We start from the raw sequence: 22,136 nt of genomic DNA on the forward strand, positions 1-22,136 counted from the left end.
TAGTGTTTCAGGAAAAGTGACTGTGGTAGGAGGGAGAGAAAGTAGTAGTAGAGAAGGAGATAAAATCAGAGGATATATCTTTTAAGATCAGAGAAAGACCATGTTCACAGAATGTTTATACATTGATTAAATGGGACCACTAGGGAGGAAGACATTAAAGATACAAAAGAGAGAGGACAATGCACATGGGATTAAGTACTCAAAGGAAGAAATAACCTTGGATGGAAAGACTGAGACTGAGGGGAGAAGCAGATATGACAGAGGATATGCCTCAGGAAGTGGCAGGCAGCTCCCCTCTGAAAACCATCCTTTCCTTTATAAAGTAGGAGATAAAATCATCCTCCAAGAAAGTGAGTAGAGATGTTTGAGTGGATGATCCTCTTCCTTAGAAGGGAGAAGAGTTGCCCATGCTCTTGGTCACAGCCAAAATTCTCTCCTGACAGAGTAAATGAATGAGGATTCAGAGCATGGATTGGAAAAAGTTGCTGTACCCTTATCTACTGAAATACAGGAAGAGCGTGAATAATGGCCAGTACTAACTAACACATGGCAAATACCTCTTCTCCAAGTAGGTGCTGTTTTTCTTCACGTGTCAGTAACTTAATTTTTCTGCCTTTGAGGCCAGAAAGGAGGTGAGAGCATGTGGTGATCCACTCATAACATTCTCTCTGAAAAGAGACAAAAGATAATCACCAAGCAGAAAAAAATCACATTATACGAACTCATTTATTCACTCACTCCTATTGAGGACCTGCTAAGAACAATTCCTCTAAATATAACTCCATTCAGTTAACTTTGTATCAATCAGTTCAATTTAAAGATTTGTGCAGAAGTGATTTTCTATTAATACAGACCTAAATCATATCATCTCTTATCAATAGGGTTTGGGATCTGGATTGTAATGGGAAAAAGGAGTAGTTAAGTGTCATAAAACCAGATGCAGAAAAGATTGTTGGATTTACTAAGGTCTAATGGTCTGTCCCAATAAATGTTATGCAACTAACTAGGGTCAACTGTAATCGTACAACAGTAACAGTAACAGTAGCAAGCACTTACGCAGCACTTAATTATATATCAGACTCTGTTCTAAGTATTGTGCACTGTTAACTCATTTGACCCTCATTATGAGACTATTATTATCCTTATTTTTTTAGATGAGGAAACTGAGAATTAGAGCAGTTGAATATCTTGTTCAAGGTCATGTATACAGTCACAGATAGGCTTAGATGCTAATCCAGGTGACCTGGGCTCTTAAAAGTTACAAAAATATCACTTCTCCTGCCTCTGATAAAGTGAATGAATAAAGATTTGAAGTACTTTTCTGGAAAACTTGCTCACCCTTTATTGAGACACAGGATAGGTCGACAGCAGGTTACATTCTGCTGAAGTGAATAGCAAAACTACATTTACTTTACCAAGATTTCCTAACAGCTAAGAACTGGTTTCAATGTTTAAAAGATGCATTATTCCTTACCAGCAAGTAAAAGCAGAGAGAATTAGGAAACATTATTTCTCTGCAGAAGGTGATCTGGTCACTTACACCACCAAAAATCTGTACCGCATGGTGAATCATCCACTTTAGGTACTTGATACTATAAACTTTAGGTACTATGGTACTATAAACCATAAAAAGCAGTCATATGTCTCACATTTTCCTAATTATTAGGCTTATTTTTAATTGTGGAATTATTGTGAAATGTCACAGCCAAAAAAACTTTAGAAATTAAATCCAAACCTTTGTGTTATGCGTAAGGATAGAAGCCTATAGAGGTAAAGTAAGTTTACCACAGCTTTGTTAACGTCACTGAGAAGTCTAAATTCTGCAATCAGAGCATTAGGGTATGTCTTATTGCATATCAGAAAAGAGGAATCAAGTAAGGGAGAAGAAAATATTGGGTTCTAGTCCTAAGTTCACCTAATTGGTTGTGACTTCTTAAGTAAACTCTTAATAGTCTTCATCTATTAAAAGCAAATGAGGTTGTTAGTTTACTCTAGATGACCCCTGTGCAGTGGGGAGCTGATAAAAACCTTCTCTGGTGGGGTGGGAAACCCCAAATTGGTAGCATTTGTTGATTTCCATGGTATATACTCCCACCATGGCAATTTCAGTGGTATTCATCAATTTAATATGTTATCACTGAATGTGAAATTGGGAAGAAGTCTGCACAGTCATCTCTTGTGAGCCAGCGTAAGGCTCCATCACACCACCGCCCCTAAAGAGCCTTCTAGTTACAAGATTTGATGCATATATTATTTCACTTTCTTTATTATACCTAGAACAAAGGTATTTGTTAATTTTGAAAATACTAATTAAATTTTTGAAATTTTAGTTCTTCAGAGTTAATTTACCATCCATGAGAAATAATTCAACTATTCTCTAGCTGAATTTGCATTTTATGAAGGTAGTCATTCTCTTGTAATTTCTGAGATACTGAAAATACTATCACAGAACTTCTGATGGGGAAATATCAGTGGGAGTCTTTTGATGAAACTTTCAGAATAATCTAGAGTCAAGCAAGTTTTCCACAGAGTTAAGCAAGTTTTCCTTCAAAATCTTCAACATCACCTTTGACCAGCTATAGATAGCTTGGTTCTAATCAATACATGTGGATCTCCTTTCATCAATACTCTTATTTCTGAAAATGTCTAATTCAGGACTGTATTAATAAATGCTTCTGGTGTAAAGTAAAAGGTATAACATTCATGTCTGGGGTGAAGGAAGATTTAGGAAGGGATGGTCCAAATGTAAACCTATTGTAGTGGATCAAAAACAGGAGAACAGATGCCTACAGGAGATAACCTTTTACAAGGTACCAGTGGTAAGACTTTGGTAGTAATGTAGTTATTAAGAATCCATCATCTCCAGGTCACCCCAAAAGGGTGGGAAAGCTGGGACTTCCCTGAGTTACCTGCTAGAACGTTGCAAGAGGCAGGTCCACAGCACTACCCTTCAAAGTCATACTTCTTCTGGAGGGCCAAATCATGAAGCTGGCAGTAGCATCTTGGGCAACATAAGGAGGTGACTGCAGCCTGTCCCATCACAGGGCAGAGATAGGAAAGAATGGTATGGAGGGAGCCAATTGCGGCCAGAAGTCAGTTTGAAGGGCCCTAGCTGTAAGTCTTCATTTCCATCATGTTAGGTAATTTCTTTGGTATTGAGAAGAGATACTTCCCTCCCACATGTTCTCACCATTATCAGGTGCTGGTCAATGTGTGTCTTTTATCAATCTTGGCCTGCTGAAGGTTATCTCAGAAATCCTTCCAGGCAGTCTGCCATTAGCCCAGATTATGACTAAACTCCAGGGTATCAATGACTACATCTAGATGCCTGGCACATTATAGATGATCAATATAAAGCACTTGAAAAGACATCAATCTAGCTTATTGGTGGCTAAGTTTCTTCCAGGTTTTCAGCAGCTGGTTTGACTCCAGCAGTACCAATATACTCTCATTGGATGCCAGGACTCTTTGACACAGTGCTTCTAAGCCTCAAATGAAGACTTCATGACAAGTAATTCTCATTCCCAAGTGAAGTAGTTGATATGCACTGAGACCAACTTCTTTCAGAAGCAGGCACAGGGGTTAAGGATCCCGAGAACTCAGACCTCTTGGAACATGGCCACAAGCATTTACCTGCAGCACAGCTGTGTAGGGTCAGACTGACTGCGCCAGAATTAGGTGGGAGGTAACTAGGGTCATTAGTTACTAGACTGCCTTAAAGTTCTTGGGGAGGTAGGTAATCCCCAAGCCATCATGAAGAAGCACTTTATCTAGGTGGTTATGGTGGAAGAGTGAAGTGAGAACCATCAGTAAGAGTGATCAAACTCCAAAGAATGCTTACATAAGAAGCCTCCCACTCCAGAATCCAGTCCAGCATCATACAACTTTCATTTATTGGAAAGGAACCCAAGGAAATTTTTTTGATTGTTGGAAACTATCACTAATGTCATCCAAATATCAGTCCAGCAGGTTTGCAAGGTGTTCTTCTTCAACTGCTAGAATGTAGCTGGGGTGTGCCACAAATCCCACAGCACCATAGTATACCCACATTAGACAAAGCTTCTCTGGAGAACCATCTTCCACTCTTCACCCTGTGGGGTTTGGATGAGGCCATACAAGTCCCAAAGTCTGATGTCATAAAGATTCAGGTATCACAGAGGTTGTCCAGGAGATCAGGGAAGACAGAAGTCAGGATGGGGATGAATTTGAAATGAAGATAACCTTGATGAAAATTAATGAACTAATTATTAATTTTTTTTAATATAGAGTATTGAGGCACTCTCATGGCAAGTGCAGGGACTGTTGAGCCATAAACTAGTTTGATGTACCCTTAGCAGACCCCAGCCTCAGGCTTAAAGAGGGGTCATATGCATTTGGTAGGAAAAAAGGCCTGAGCATGGGATCAGTTAAAGTCTTATTTCTGGTGGGAAAGTAGATTCTTAGCCTCCTTTGATAACACTTCCCCAGTTCACCAATCTGAAATTGCTTGCAAAGTGTTAGTAAGTAGAACAGAGTTTAACAGAAGACCTAATTAGCCTGGTGGAAAGTGTAGGTTCTCCAAGAGATGGTCAGGTCATGGACCTTCAGTCAGGGCCTGGAGTAGGGCAGGCAACAAATGGCCCATTGCACAAAGCTCTCATTAGATCTCCTAATACAGATGGCTTTATATAGGTCCCCAAGGTCCCCTGAGGAAGGGTCCCTCACAATAATGTCCTCCCCACATTGCTATAGCCTTAAATTTAATGAGGAGATACACCTCAAAGCATCCTGAAATCCTCATTCTAAAATTGTCGTTATCTGAAAACATGGTCTCACCTCACAGAGCTCTACCCCCGTTTAAGTAAATGAGGACAAAGGTATATTATGGAACAGGCCAGTGGGTCCCCAGAACCAGACTACCAAAACCAGAACATGCACCACATCTGGGGGTGGGTAGCAGGAGGCTTGAGATGTGAGCACATTTCCAGATGCTCAGTGAGGGACACAAGCTCCAAGAGACTGTTCAGTTCAGAGTCATATCAGACTGTTGTAAAGAATACCTCTGAGGCCTTTCTAGAACTGAAAGTAAAACTGAGATATTTCATCTCCTAAATAAGAAGTGAAATATACCTATAACAACACATTTTCAAATAGTAAAATATTTTTACTCCTCTGACAGGTACCCTAATTATTTGTAGTGTTTTATTATTTTAATATTCTACTGAATGGAATTTGCTATTTTAAAATTTGGAATTAGCATCTATATTTATGAAGTTCATTTCTCCTGTATTTAAAAAAAAACTTTGAAAGCTATAGAAAATAAACTGGGAAAACTTTCAGTCATTACCTATGCTCTCAAATTGTTTATATAGCATGGGGATTATCTGCTCCTTTAAAGTATGAAATCACCTATCTGTGGAGTCCAGACAAAATTTTTAGGTTGTTTGTTTGTTTTTTTATAAATGCATCAATTTTTTCTCTGAAAATTGGCAAATTTTATCCTTCTAAAGTTAATGTTACTTTATTTTTCCTAGAAAAGAATTCATCTACTGAAGATTTTAAAATTTATTAGTAAGATGTTGCATATAAAAATTTTACAATCTACTTTAAAAAAACTGTGAGATCTATCACACATACAGGAGAGCATAAAATACACATGTAGAATTTATTAAGAACAGTCATTTAAACAACACACAGATATAGAATAGAAAAGACCAGGAAATTGCATGTATTCTATATACCAGTCTTTATACACCAAAATTTACTTATCCATTCCACTGTTTATGTGCCAGTCTCAAAGTCATGAGCTCAGCTATACCATATGAAACTAGAAAAGGAAGAGCAAATTAAACCCAAACTAAGAAGAAAAAAGGAAATAATAAAGGGCAGAGTAGATATTAAGAAAACAGAAAACAGAAAACAGTAGTCAGTAAAACCAAAAGCTGGGTTTTTGAGGTTAAGAAAATTGATAAATCTTTTTGCAGACTGATGAAAATAAAAAGTGAAAAAAACTCACAAATTTTCAATAGCAAGAACAAAAGACTGAATATCCTATAATTGTTAAAAAGGGTAATGGGGGAATATTGTGAATAACTCTCTATCAATAAATTAGACAACTAGATGAAATTACAAATTCCTTACAAGACCAAAGCAAATGAGCTCATGCAAGAAGAGATAACAGCCCTACATCTAGTAAAGGAATTTCCTTAAGTCCATTAGAGAAAGTGGATAGCCTTATATCTGAATAGCTCTATCTTGTAATTGAAAACTTTCCCACAAACCTAAATGGCTTCACTGGTGAACTCTACCAAACATTTAAGGAAGAAGTAATATATAATTCTGCACAAATTGCTCTATAAAACAGAAGAGTATGAAACACTTCCCAACTTATTCTAAGGGGCCAACATTACCCCAATATGAAAACCAAACATATTAGAAAACAGAACAAAACTACGTAATTGACATCCCTCATGAACATTAATGCAAAAATTCTAAACAAAATTTCAACCAACTGAATTTAGTGATTGATATATAAAAAGGCAGTTCATCATGATCATGTGGGGTTTATCCCAGGACTGCGAGGCTGGTTTAATATTCAATTCAAAAATCAATCAGTGTAAGTTGTCATACTGAAAGACTTAAAAGATAACTCATTGACAGTCAGTATATGCAGAAAAAGGATTTGATAAAATCCAACAATTATTCCTTATTTTAAAAGATTTTTTTCAGCAAACATGGAATAAAAATAACACTTTCTCAATATGATAAAGGGCATCTATGAAAAGTCTACACCTCCCATTATACTTAAAAATGACAGAGTAAATAATTTCCCCCTAAGATGTACCAAGGCAAGGATGTCTGCTCCTACCACTTTTACCCAACCTGGTACCGGAGAGTCTAGCTAGTGCAATAAGGCAAGAAAAAGTAATTAAAGACATATAGATTACAAAGGAATAAATAAAACTGTCCCTATTTGCAGATGACATAATTATGTGGATAGAAAATTCTAAGGAATCTGGGGAAAAAAAACTTCTTAGCAGGAATAAGTGAGGTCAGCAAGGTTATAGGATATGAGATCAACATATTTTAAAAAATTCAATAAGTAAAACAAGAAGACAACCTACGGAATGGGAGAAAATTTTTGCAAATGAAACTGACAAAGGCTTGATCTCCAGAATATATAAGCAGCTCATACAACTTAGTAAGAAAAGAACAAACAACCCAATCCAAAAATGGGCAGAAGACCTAAACAAGCAATTCTCCAAGGAAGACATACAAATGATCAATAGGCACCTGAAAAAATGCTCAATATCACTCATCATCAGAGAAATGCAAATCAAAACTACAATGAGGTGTCACCTCACACCAGTCAGAATGGCCGTCATTCAAAAATCCACAAATGACAAATGCTGGAGAGGCTGTGGAGAAAGGGGAACCCTCCTACACTGCTGGTGGGAATGCAGTTTGGTGCAGCTACTATGGAAAACTGTGGAGACTCCTCAAAAGACTAGGAATAGACTTACCATATAACCCAGGAATCCCACTCCTGGGCTTGTATCCAGAAGGAACCCTACTTCAAGATGACACCTGCACCCCAATGTTCATAGCAGCACTATTTACAATAGCCAAAACATGGAAACAGCCTAAATGTCCATCAATAGGTGACTGGATAAAGAAGATGTGGTATATTTATACAATGGAATACTACTCAGCCATAAAAACCGACAACATAACACCATTTGCAGCAACATGGATGCTCCTGGAAAATGTCATTCTAAGTGAATTAAGCCAGAAAGAGAAAGAAAAATACCATATGAGATCGCTTATATGTGGAATCTAAAAAACAAACAAACAAACAAACAAACAAAAACAAAGCATAAATACAGGACAGAAATAGACTCATAGACAGAGAATAGACTTGTGGTTGCCAGGGGGGCGGAGGGTGGGAAGGGATAGACTGGGATTTCAAAATTGTAGAATAGATAAACAAGATTATACTGTACAGCACAGGGAAATATACACGAAATGTTATGGTAGCTCACAGAGAAAAAAATGTGACAATGAGTGTGTATATGTCCATGTATGACTGAAAAATTGTGCTTAACACTGGAATTTGACACAACATTTTAAAATGATTATAAATCAATAAAAAATGTTAAAAAATATTTTAAAAAATCCAATGGCAATTTTGTTAGCAAAGAATAATCAGAAATTGAAATTACAGGAGAATACAATTTGTGACAGTACCAAAATATGAAATGCTTAGGGATAAATCTTAAAAAACATATGTAAGACCTATACATTGAAAACTATAAAACTTTGTTGAAAGGATTTAAGTAAATGAAGAGATATACCATCTGCGCAGACTCAAAGACACAATACTGTTAAGATGTCAATCCTCCACAAATTTATCAATAGATAAAATATAATCATAACCAAAATCCGAACAGGCTTTTTTTGAGAAGTTGATAAGCTAATTCTAAAATTTTCACATATGGAAAGCAAAGGACCTAGAATAGTTTGATCAATCTTGAAAAGGAACAAATTTGGAGGATTTACATTATCTAATCTCAGAATTTATCACAAAACTAAAGAAATCAAGGCAGTTTGATAATGGCAACAACGTTGACACATAGATCAACAAAACACAATAGAATGTCCGAATAACATGCGCATATATACAGTCAATAGATTTTCAACAAAAATTAAAAGGCATCTCAATAGAGAAAGGATAATCTTTTCAACAAATGGTGCTAAAATGACTGAGTATCCAAATGCTAAAAACTGAACTTCAATATATACCTGGCACCATATAAGAAAAATGGGTCACAGATCTGAATATATAAAGCCTAAAACTTTAATACTTGTATGAGAAAATCTTCATGATGTTATTGCACAAAATTTCTCTTAGATACAACACCAAAAGCAAGACCCATAAAAGGGAAAAAAATGAGAGCTTGAACTTCATCAAAATTAGGAACTTCCCCTCTTTGAAAGATATTGTTAAGAAAAGGAAAGGCAAGTCATAGAGAAAATACTTGTAAATCATGTATCTGAAAAAGGACTTGTATCCAGAATATATAAAGAACTCTCAGACTCAATAAGAAGAAAATAAACAAACCAATAATAAATGGGCCAAAATTTTGAATGGACATTTCATCTTTTTTTCATAAATAGTATATTAATTTTATTTCACTTGTAACTGTTTAAATATCTCATTTATCCACTAACCAAATTACAAAACAATTGAATTTCTTTTTTTTTGCATTTTTCCAGCTTTATTTAGATATAACTGATGTGTAACATCACATAAATTTAAGGTGTACAACATAATGATTTGATACACATATATATTGCAAAATGATTGCCACGATAATTTCAGTTAACACCTATCACTTTACATAGTTGTCACTGTTTTCTTATAATGAGAACTTTTAAGATCTATTCTCTCAGCAACTTTCAAATATACCTTCTACCAAAGGAGCTATAAAGATGACAAATAAGCATATGACAAGATGTTCAATATCAGTGATCATGAAGGAAATGTAAATTAAAACCACAGTGGCATACCACTAACCACTTATTGGAATGTCTAAAATTGAAATCACTGACCATATCAAGTGTCGGTGAGGATGTGAAGCAACTGGAACTCTCATACACTGTTGGCAGGAATCTAAAATGGTTTAACCACTTTGGAGGATAGTTTGACAGTTTCTTAAGAAGTTAAACACACACAGGTTATATGACTTGGCAATACCACTCCTAGACATTTATTTAAAAGAAATGAAAACAATGCATATGGACATGAATATGCATTGAAGCTTTGCTTGTAATAATAAAAAAACAGAAACAATTCAACTGTTCATCAGCAGAGAATGGTTGATAAATTGTGTATATCCATCCAATGAAATATTGCTCAGCACTAAAAAGCATGAACTTTTGATAAAAGCAACATTACGTGTGAATCTCAGAAGAATTATGCTTAGTCAAAGAGGTCAGACAAAAAGTGTACATTCTGTCTGATTCTATTTTTATAAAAATTCTAAAAAATGAAAACTAAGCTTTGATGTTAGAAAGTGGATCAGACATTGCCTGGGGACAGGAAGAGGCTGCAAAGAGAGATTACAAAGGGGAGTAAGGAAATTTTGAGTTTATTGGATATGTTCCTTATTTTTTATCAGTGATTATTTTACAGGCATGTATATTTTAGAAATTATTAAATTTCTATTACAGGTATGCATGTTTTAGAAATTATCAAATTGCTTACTTTAAATATGTACAGTTTGTTGTAAATCAGTTAAACCTAAAAAGTCTGCTTAAAACAAACAAACAAAAGTAAGGGGAATACAGAGTTATTACCTTCATCTTATTCAGTTCATGAAGTTCCTTAGCAGGATTTTTTTCTAAGTGATCTTCTTTACTCAGAGCCATAGCTGTTACCAGATCTTTGCAACAACTGAGGAAAACAAAGAAAAAGAAAAACATATACACAGCATGATCTTTTTATTGTTGGTTCCTCTTCTAAGTGTTTAAGTCCAGATCCAGTGGAAGTTTACCATGATAATTAAGCTACTGACTCACCAAAAAAATAATTTGTCTCTTGCTTAGTTTCTCACCCTTGTCCTCTTCCTCCCCTCCATTCCCATCACTCTTGACCATTGGTAACATTGAAAGGAAACAAAGAGGAAATTGGCTAGATTTTAAAAGCTACTTCCTGAATTTGAAGTAATCCTAGCAACACTATGCTTTCTAGTTAATAAATTAGTTTTATAGACATCTTCTTTATTTTATTTGATGGGAATCTTCTAACTTTTCAGATGTAAGTTTTTTTTGTTCTGTTTTGTTTTAAGAGATATTTTGGTTGGTGTTTAGGGAAACATATAAAAGTATATATGCACTGAATTACACAGGAAACTACAAGCTACTTCATAAAATGCCCCCAGTACATGGAAAAACACAAGATATAGTTTATTTATGCAAATAAGGAGGTGTTTTGTTTTGTTTTGTTTTGTTTTAACTAATTCTCACTCCTACATACGTACACACTTCCAATCCTGCCTACGCTAACACTGTTTTCAAAAGAATTCTAAATCCATTGGGAAAACACCAAAATTTCATATTCCAACAGGACAGTGTTGAAGCTAGTTCAAAAAGTGAATGAGCATTTATTTCAAGTTTTTAAAATGTTTCTAAAACAATCCCTTATTGCTGCTACTTAACCGCCCTTCTCTCCTCTGCTTTATGTTACATTTAATCTTCAAAAGGGCAATAATAAGATAAACCGATAGTTTCACCTGCTCAGATAGATGGAGTATTGGGACAACTTTTTTGCCAGGGCAACTGCATCTAACTCTAACTTTGCAATTTCTACTTCATGTTCTTCATCGCTTTTCTCCTCCAACTTTATGAGAGTGTTTGGGTCAGGAAAGTCAGGTGCCATTAAAATCAGCAAATTTGCCATCCACTGGATCATGGGTATATGCAATTCATCCACCTGTTTAAAAAAAAAACAATTACAAATGATCCATTTAAAATAAGTCAAACAGTAAAAACCATATAAATTTAAAAATAGAACTGATCATACCTGTGTCCAATTTTCAACAACACTATCATTCTTATTGAAAACCAATCATCACTACTTAGCTAGTGTAACCTTATCTTCTTTTGTTCACTATACCACACTAAACTACCCTCTTCCTCTTCTTCAGGTTGGTCAAGAGTATTAACCAGTCAGGGCTGCAGTTTCCACAACTGTGCACCAAGGCATCACAGGGCTTCTCAGTGAACTCTCAAGGATGCCATGGGATTTTACATTCTTCAGGTAGAAAATAGTGATATGCAACACCTGTCAAGCATAGCATAAATCTGACATGGTTCACAGTTTCAACTTTAGATGCACTACAGCACTTCTGATGATACCATATTGTTAAAGCTGGTTTTACTGATGGTTGTGTGGTAAAAAGTTACTGTGCGAAAATCAAGGTAGGACAAGAAATGAGGATGGCAATGTCCAATCTGATTTCAAGGTTATAGAGGTTGTACAGTGCCCAAGTACATACATTCATTCCATTAGTAAGTAATTTTGATTAAATGAGAATAAAACAAAAGATGAGTTTATTTTGGGGGGTTGTGGGAAGGTGAGTGAAATAGAGAAAGATTAAGAGATAAAAACTTCCAGTTATAAAATAAATAAGTCATGGGGATATAATGTATAGCACAGAGAATACAGTCAATAATATTGCAATACCTTGTATGGTGACAAATGATAACTGAATTTATCCTGGTGATCATTTCGTAATGTATAAAAAAATTGAATCACTATGTTGTACACCTGAAACTAATATAATACTATAAGTCAATGTACTTCCATTTTAAAATAATTAACTAAAGGATTTTTTATTTCAATGAAGTTAAACTGGGACATTAAATTTTACAAAGTTTCTTTGAGTAAACAACAATTCTTAAGAGAAATTTTAGGATGAATTGTTCTTCTTTTAGAAAGAGACGTGTTCCAAATTTACTAATCTTTTCAGGGATAACAAGTGGCAACTTAGTCATCTCCTAGCTGAGTTTTCTTTTTAATCACAATTAATTTGTCTCTTCAAAATATAATTGATATTTAACAATAAGTAAAAGAAATTTACATTATGGAGAGGTCATTTTGAAAATGGACAGTTGGAGAGATTTCCATCTTGGTATGATTTTGTTCCTGAAAATGATACATAGCTCACTTTTAAAAATTTTCGAATTTATATACCTGAGTAACTGGAAATAAGTTTCTAATTGTTTCAAAATCTTACAAATGTGTTTCAATTGGTTGGGAATCTTTCATTAGAATAAAGAAATGCTGCATTGTCAAATATTTATAAGAACAATTGACTGACACTATGGCAGATGGAAAATTTCATAAATCAGTTAAAAAATCTTTACATAACTGATGGAATTGAAAAAATGAGTATTATTATTTAATAAACACAGATAATAATGAACTTCTTCAATTTGGATTCATGTCTCTTTGTGAGCTATTCTTTCAGCATGATAGTCCTTAAAAACAAGTACTGAAGCAAACTGAACTTAGCAGACCTTCAAATGGCTTTATCACTAAGTATTAACCCGTGATTATAAAAAAATCATAAAGCCTGTTCAATCACATCAGTTTTTTAACCATTATTAAAAATTATTTTAAAATATTGTTCATTTCATCCCTTTTGACTATTTGTGTATATTTTATAATGTACAAAACAGGCCAATAGAGTAATTCTTGTATGTAAATTAGAAATAGTAAGTTAGAAATGACCTGCTCAAAGATTTTTTGCTAACAGAGGTACATGAAAAAAAAATTTGAAGATCACTGTTTTAGACTGTCAAGCAGCACAGATTAGATGGAGTAAATGCATGAAGGAAAAAACAAAACAAAAGCTGGAAGTAAGAAAATAGATCAGAAAGGAAAATTAATGGTGTGTGAAAAGAAGACAAACTTTTCCATTTTTAAATACTTAGGCCAGTTAATATGGATATATACTATATATATACTATATATACACACATATATATATATTCCTTGAGGAATTTATAATCTTTCAAGTTTTCTATACAGTTTAATTATATTATAAACCTACCATATTAAAATAGAGAAGTATATAAAATATAAAAATAAGAAGTATATAAAATATAAAAATAAGAAGTATATAAAGGCACTTTCTAAATAATACATTATAAAAACTGAATTCCATAATATAAAAAATTGAAAATATGATTCCCCAGAGATAATCTCCAATGGTAAACTGAATATTTTACCAAAGAAGGGGTTAATGTAGCAACACGATAAAACACTAACAATGCTGAAATGTTCTTCATTATTTCATTCAACAAATATTTACTGAGTCCCACTATGTGATAGGCACACTGCTACCCTTTGTCTTCTTAATTCTGGTTGTCTTCTAAGTCAAAGAAATTTCTCCCAAGCCTGGGAATCTTCTGGATCCATAATTCCAGTCTTACCATATTTGCTTCTCAACTCTTGGTATCTCTATCTTTATAACATGCTCACAGATTGTGATATAATGTTTCATAAGTAGTATTCCCAAATAACGTGATGATATCTGCCTTTCAAATGCCTAATTTAAGTAATATTAAAATTAATTAAATTCATTTTTATCAATTTTGTAAGATCAAATATTTGCATATTAAGTTCTACTTACAATAAGAGATTCCTGTGTAAATTTAGATTATAATTAAGGCCAGGAGGTGGCAATAAATGTAATAAACTAAGACATCCTTTGGAAATTATGATTTCATGTTGTGCTGGTTAAGAAGTCCACAGGTTCAGTTCTTCAGAATTGCTGAACAATTCCCTATTTGTTCTAATAACTATTGACCAATAGTATTGTGGCATCTTGTCTTTCTTCCTAGAAACATGTTTCTGTCACCCCTTCAGCCAGTGAGGGGCACCAACATAAATTTTTTAAATGATTAATGCTATTAAGGGAAAAAAATTTCAGTACACTGAGTAAAGAGTAAAGATAATAATTAGAACTCAAAAACTTGTGATCATCTCTGAAACTTCATTCCTGAGGCAGGAACATACTGCATTTACAAATCCACTGAAAATCATCTGAGTAATTATATAGGTTCCTATTTTGTCCTCCCAACCTTCTGCTTCAATTAGATAGGCTTGACATGATTTTTCCTTGAAGAAAACTCCTAACCAAGGTGAAAAATAACCTCAAAAATTCCTACAAGTACATACTTGGCACTGAAGTTCCATGTTACCATCGTTAATCTCATTGCCTATCTTCAAAAGCCATTGTTGAATCATGTTAAATATGTGTGCTTGGAGTACCCTGAAGGAAAAAGCAAGTAAAATAAAGATGAGTAACTCACTTAAGAGTATAGACGTAATTATCAGATAAAAGAAAGGGTCTTATTTGGCTGGGTCTAGTAAACTTCGGTGTTGACAATGTTTGAGAACTCAGAGAAAAGTGAATCAAAGCCTTGCATTACCTGGTGCAATGGCTTACTCACTGACAGCCTTCCTAACCCCTGGTAGGTACCCCAGAGGTGTAATGCACTTTGGACAAAGTAGATCTTACTTTCAGTGTTAGTTCTCTACTGTAAAAACTCACACTCACATCCTTTACATTCAGTTCTAGACCAGCGAGGCCACAAACTGAGAATGAATTTTAGAATTCTCTCAAGAGAACAACATGACAGTGTCAGGGTAAGAGTTGACCCATTTCCCACTGGAGCTAGGGAAAAACTACTAAAGAAAAAAAAAATGAAAGCCTCTGGAAATGGTTCTAAGGACAAACAGCAACTGAAGACACATCTACTCAAGACAATTTATGAAGATTCACTAAGAAAGGCAAGAGTCTATGGTATCTGAATCAAAACTACTCCCACTCTGGACTGCTGTGGTTAAGAACACAGGACTCCCTCACCCTCCAGCTCCCAGTCAGATGGCTTTCTTCCTGGGAAAAACAAGATGTCAAGATTTCTCATCTGACCCCAAATATACATTGCTGAGGCTAGGGACTCAGAAAATGCAGCTGAGAAGCTGGGATTCCCTTCTTCTACCCAGCACAGGGCTATGGGAACTTACGAGCCGGAATCCATATCTATGTTCTGTGGAACAGTACCAATAATGCTTAACAATGCATCCAACTGAGATTTCATTTCATTCATTTTTTCATTAAGTCCCTCCCATTCTTCAAGAAGCATTTCAGGAAACTCCAGGAGGCTTTCCAACTTGAAAGAGCAGAATTCAAGAGAAGTAATCAAACTTGGAAGAATTTTAGAGATACCTAGAAAAGTGAGAAAAGCATTAACTTTCAGAAGAATTTGTAAGTCTATAATTTATTTCAACAATAAATTATGAAATACTAATGGGCAGAAGCGTATCTTTTTTTCATTTTCTTATTATCCTACAGCTTGCTTAGCAGAGAATCTTGCAAAGAGTATTTCCTAAACAAACACTAGGTAATCAGTGCTTTTCTGACTAATAGACAATTTCTCTGATGAGTTTTTACTCTAAGGGTCTTCTCTTCTCAGCTGAGACTGAAATGTACTAAACCCAGAAACTATGAACTCCAGTTTTCAGTAAAAGACATTAACTCACAGGGTCAGCCTGTTAAGAAGACAGTGATGAAAAAAACAGCTTCTTCATGACCACAGGATAGTTAATAACAGAAACCAAAATATAGTTCTTGAGTCATTTTTTAGGTCATTGTTCAGGTTTACATGAAGTTTATAGTTTTGGTCTGAACAAGGATCAAGTCTGGATCTAATCTTTGACTGATTCACTGTGAGATCATGGCAAAATACCCTCTCTACACCTTTGTCTCATCTCATTTGCAAATGACATGAAAATGCTCCCATCTCAGAGATATATAAAGAGAAATAATTTAAAAGCAAATGTTTTGTTGTCCTTGATGAAAATATTTTCATTGTCTTTATTAGAAAACTTTGATCTTCTAGGAGTATTCAAAATGATTTATTAATTTCACTCTCATTCATGATTTTGACTTCATTTATTTTAAACCATTTACAACCTGGTTGCACATGTCTGTGAATATACTAAAAATTATCAAATTGTATACTAACTAGGTGCATTGTATCATACATGAATTATATCTCAATAAAGTGATGCTCAATGCTTTATTTTGCTTGATTTTTAAAACTATATGTATTACTTTGATTTTAAATATTAATTGTACTGAAAATAACAATTACTATTAAAATACTTTATAATGTCAAGCAATCTAATTATCATTATCATGGTTTTTTTCTTACCATTATCCCCATTTATTCTTATTTCAAATTCTTTGTAGAGTCTTCCTATGCTTTTCACAATTTCTTCCATGTGCTTCTGCTCAGGTGGTATCTTTCCCTCCACACTTTTATGGCGACTAAATATCGCTAGCCCAATATCTGCCCAGTTTTCCTGTAAACATTTAATAATCTTGAGAGAATCGTATTTTGACACTAAAAGATCCCCAGAAAACTTGTCTTTGTCTTCATTCAACATCTAGAGGGTGAAAGGAGGGATGAGGAGATTAGCACATTAGTCACTAATGGTTTCATCAAAGTCAACCTAAGTGACTTCCAATTATTTTGGAATTACATATCCTATTATTATTTGTCATACCATTTCTTCATATGACATACATTTATTTTCAAAATTAAAGTAAATTTAAAGTAATTTTGATACACTAGAAGATAACCCATAGTTTACCAGGATGAAAATAATTATATTAAATCCTATATAGGTAAAAAAATTAGTGGCAGGCAATTAGGTCTCAGAAAGCTGAGCACGTTTAATTACTATTTGCTTTGGTGAGGATATAATATTTCTGTTTACATAATCTCCACTAAACTGGGAGAGTTCCTAGAATGTACAGGTTTTTGTCTGTTTAACCCCAGGTCCAAGTGCCATACATGACATATCAATAAATATTTGTGGAAAAAATAAAGCGCAATTTAAATACAGCTTGCCATTATTTGTGACTCAGATAATGCAAACAAATCACCCATACTGATCAGTAATCAGTGTGGAGAAGCAATGCAGCAGAGCAATTAAAAGTAAGAATTTTAGAGTTAGAGAGACATGGTCTCAAATTCTGAGTCAGCTACTTACCATTTACAGATAACTAAGGCAAGTTACTTAACATTTCTAACCTTCAATTTCTGCATCTGTGGGACGGGAATTATAAAACCCGCATCATGTGGATGCCATGAAGAGTAAGCAAGATAATGTGTGGAAAGCACCTTCAGCCTGACAGAGTAAGTGCTTAATCAATGAGAATTATTATAATTCCTACCAAAAAAAAAGAAGCATGATTTTTTTCAATTTTATCTATGCAATATCAAAATTTCCAGATAAACAGTAAAAAAAAAAAAAGTCACTAGGACAACAAAGATCTTCAATTCTGAGAATATTCTGCTTAAGTCATTTCAAAAGAAAAGAAAATGGTTTCCTTGGGTCTGGATGAGATTTCATTAGGTTATGAGTTTGATGTTGGAAGATTTCAATATATTACATTTTCCCCTTTGTCAAACTACTATAACGTGATAGCAATGTGATTAATGAAACCTATTTTCAAAGCTTGAACCCTTTAAAAAAGATATTATTAATAAACAAAATGGAATATATACATACAATGGAATATTATTTGGCCTTAAAAAGGAAGGAAATCCTGACATAATGCTGCAATAAGGATGAAACTTATAGACATTATGTTGATGGGAATGTCAGTCACAAAGGATTAATTCTATATGATTCCATTTATATGAGGTGCCCAGAATAGTCAAATTTATAAAGACAGAAAGTAGAATGGTGGTGGCCAGGTGCTCGGGGAGTGGAGGGAGGAGGAAATGGAGAGTTACTGTTTAATGCATAGACTCTCAGTTCTGGAAGATGAAAAAGCTATGGACATGGTTGGTGGTGATGGTTGCACAACAGTATGAATGTACTTAGTGCCACTGAACTGTATACTTAAAATGATTGAAGTGGTAAATTTTATGTGATGTATATTTTACCACAATTTGCAAGAAATATGTTATTAATCTTTAAAGCCCAATTTGTCCTTCAGACAAAAGCCAGGCACATGGGAGGCACAGATATTACTTATGTCTGACAATTAGATGAGAGAACCAGACCTATCCTGACTGCCACCCAAGTATCTTTTCCTAATTTTTCTCTGGCAGCCTAACCTTATTTGACCCAAAAAATCTAAACTAGAACTAAAAACAGAATAGTTAGGTGTATTTTTTAAAGCCACTGTAGCCTTGATGTTTTCCTTGTCTTTCATAAAGGCATTTTTAAAGGATGAAATGTGACTCTGTTGTAGGTGAGGAGTGGCAAGTTTACAAACAGCATTTTGATTACCAAGCTGTTTATTAGGAGGTCTTACCTTCTGCCACTCCTTGAAGTCTGGAACAACTGATTTGAATATATTTTCTTTGTCAGGAGATAAAATATCTTTTCCACTGAAAGAAGGAAAAAGAGCAAGAGCAGGGTCTCAGAACAAGATCATGAATCCACACATATATAACAATTAATAGTCTGTTTCTCCTGAATGATTTTCAAGAATGCCCTCCAGGTTCAGCCTCTCCCTCATAGGCATTCATCCCTAAATTTACAAATTAAAAATAAATTCAGACCCTAATCAAAGTAAGCAAGTCAGAGGGTCAGAGGTCACAGCAGTATTAAGAGGGTGGTCTCTGGGTCCTCGGCATCCAAAATTAGATCATAAGGATAATTTCTGCTCAACACAGCTGCCAAAACAATGTATAAATAGAAAGGAAGCTTAATGAACACTCAAGGCTCAACACCTGGGTCAGCAGCCCCAACTCCTAGTAAGAAAGTTTCCTTTAATGTCTCTTGAAGCACCACAAGGAGAAAGCTCTTGATAAAGACGTTCCTGAGGAGAAAGGGAGAAGAGGACCACTGCCACGCATCTTTCCCTCCCCACGAAGAGTCAACACACAGTACAAGTGGGCGATGGCGGCGGCAACTGCTTGGATGTGTACCAGCTTCAGCTTCCAGAACTTCCAAATCTCCTAACTGGTAAACCTCTTAGAGGATATGAAAAACTGAAACCATTGTTCTCAATTTGAAATGTAAATGGTACCTAAATGTGTTTCCTCAACAGATAGAGCATCTTAAAAAAAAGAAAAACAAACAAACAAAAAAACTTTAGAAATTATTAAGTCCAGCCTGCATTCAAAGTACAGATTCCCAGTAACCTTGGCTGTGATTTAGTCCACTTTACTTTACAGGCAGCTTCTTCCATTGTCAGATTCCTCTAATTGTTACAAAGTACGATATCCAGTCAAAATCAACCTCCTTAAAACTGCCGGCCATTGATTCCATTTCTCTGCACAGGCACTATGCTACAGAATTTGCAGATGGATTTATATATTCAAGTTGACCAATATTAATGATGTAAGTTGACTTGATTTTAAAGAGACAAAAGAAAAGAAAAAGTGTCGGACTTAAATGGAGGCAGCAGCAGTTCAGTAGAGATATCAAGATGAAGAAACAAAAGCAAAAATAAAGAAATGGAACCTAATTAAACCTAAAAGCTTTTGCACAGCAAATGAAACCATCAACGAGATGAAGAAACAACCTTCTGAATGGGAGAAAATAAATGTGACTGATGATAGGTTAATATCCAAAATATATTAACAGTTCATACAACTCAACAACAAAAAAACAAGCAACCCAATTAAAAATGGGCAGAAGAACTGAACAGACTTTTATCCAGAGAGGAAGTGCAGATGGCCAACAGGTACATGAAAAGGTGCTCAACATTGTTAATCATTAGGGAAATGTAAATCAAAACCACGATAAGATGTCACCTCACACTGATCAGAATGGCTATCATCAAAACAAACACAAATAATAAATGCCAGAAAGAGTGTGGAAAAAAGGGAACCCTCTTAGACTGTTGGTGGGAATGTAAATTGTTGCAGCCACTGTGGAAGAGTATGGTGGTTTTTCAAAAGACTAAAAATAGAACTACCATATGATTCAGCAATTCCACTCCTGGGTATACATATCCAAAAGACCCCAAAAAACACTAATTCAAAAAGACATATGCATCCCAATGTTCATACTAGCATTATTTACAATTGCCAAGATATGGAAGCAACCCAAGTGTCCACCAACAGATTAATGAATAAAGAAGATGTAGCATGGAATACTATTCAGCCATAAAAAAGAAAGAAATTTTGCCATTTGCAGCAACATGGATGGACCTGGAGGGCATTATGCTAAGTGAAATAAGACAGAGAAAGACAAATACTGTATGGTATCACTTATATGTGGAATCTAAAAAATACAACAAACTAGTGAATAAAACAAAAAAGAAGCAGATTCACACATACAGAGAACAAATTAGTGGTTACCAGAGGGGAGAGAGGTAATACAGGGGTGGGGAAAAAAGGGGTTATTATGGGATTATATAAAATCATGTGTGTGAAACTTCTGAAAATTGTAAAGCACTATGGAATTTAAAGAATCTTTCATTCAATTAAAAAAAGAAAAAAAGGTGATCAGAGATGATTAGCATTAGAAAACACAAGATGATTTAAGCTCTTAGCAGGACTGTGCTCTTGTTAGGGCAGCTGGTTACCACATCAAGATCACTATTAGAGTAATTATAAGGTAAAAGAAAGAGAAAAAGAGAGAGGAAGAATTGGACGGGGTTATCAAAATCACATAGTATAATCAGAAAAACAAGATTCCTGGAGACCTACCTATTATTTCTGAAGAACTGCTGCCATTTGACAAGGCCCTTCTTAACATTTTGTAATTTCTCCCTTGTGGACTCTTCACTTTGTTCCACTTCCTGTTTAAGTTTATTCACTAAGTTTCTCCATTTCTGCGTCAACTTCTGTAACAGTGCAAGATCTTCAGTGTCCTAGATAAAATGCATGGAATTAAGCCACTTACTCATTTAGTCATGTAACAAATACTTATTAGCATATACTATGCCATTATTAATATTGTAATACTAGAGACATCCATAAAAAATGAATTCAAAAATTGAAAAGATACTCCTATTTTAAAATATCAATGACACAATTACATAGTCCCTTTGGTGGTGAATTTTCCATTGTACAAAAAGTATTAGGAACAAGATTTTTTTCCTGTACAACATGAGCCCAATTTCCCCCTAGGACATGCATGGCAGGCAATGCAGTACACTGGAAAGAACAGAAATTTCAAAGCCAAACAGAACCAAATGTAAATTTTAGCCATTGACTGGCTATGTGTAACTTTGAGGGATGTTACTTGAGATTAATGTTTCTTATCTATAAAATAAAGATGCTAATATATATCTCATAGGATTGTTATAAGAATTAAATTAAATGACCTGTGTAAATGGTTTGGCTCTAGAAACACATTAAATGATACTTCCCTCCTTTTCAACCTAGTGTGCTCACTAAATTTTCCCATAAAATTGCACAGAACGCATCGATAATGCAACTATTTCAATGAACACACTTACATTTTTTTTAGTTGAAGCACTAGAAGTCTATAAATAACATTTGCTGCATTAGATAAATTGCTTAAATTACTTTAATTAGGATAGAAGACAAATATAAAGAGGTAAGAGTCTTTATTCACCTTTCCTTAGATTTTTCATTCT

General features: G+C 34.6%; 1 protein-coding gene across 1 annotated transcript in view; it reads right to left on the minus strand.

Annotated features, from left to right (window-relative positions):
* AXDND1 (axonemal dynein light chain domain containing 1) overlaps positions 1-22,136 on the minus strand; it is a 71,762-nt gene that overhangs the window by 17,559 nt on the left and 32,067 nt on the right. Inside the window, exons 13-20 of the mRNA XM_032463648.1 lie at positions 21,241-21,404; positions 18,891-18,966; positions 16,771-17,005; positions 15,581-15,782; positions 14,729-14,822; positions 11,274-11,473; positions 10,339-10,435; positions 558-668 (exon numbers count right to left, since the gene is read on the minus strand). Coding sequence (XP_032319539.1) covers positions 558-668; positions 10,339-10,435; positions 11,274-11,473; positions 14,729-14,822; positions 15,581-15,782; positions 16,771-17,005; positions 18,891-18,966; positions 21,241-21,404 — 1,179 coding nt within the window. The remainder of the gene's footprint in view (positions 1-557; positions 669-10,338; positions 10,436-11,273; positions 11,474-14,728; positions 14,823-15,580; positions 15,783-16,770; positions 17,006-18,890; positions 18,967-21,240; positions 21,405-22,136) is intronic.

The sequence above is a fragment of the Camelus ferus genome, chromosome 21 (genome assembly GCF_009834535.1).
Source record: "Camelus ferus isolate YT-003-E chromosome 21, BCGSAC_Cfer_1.0, whole genome shotgun sequence".
Lineage (NCBI taxonomy): Eukaryota > Metazoa > Chordata > Mammalia > Artiodactyla > Camelidae > Camelus > Camelus ferus.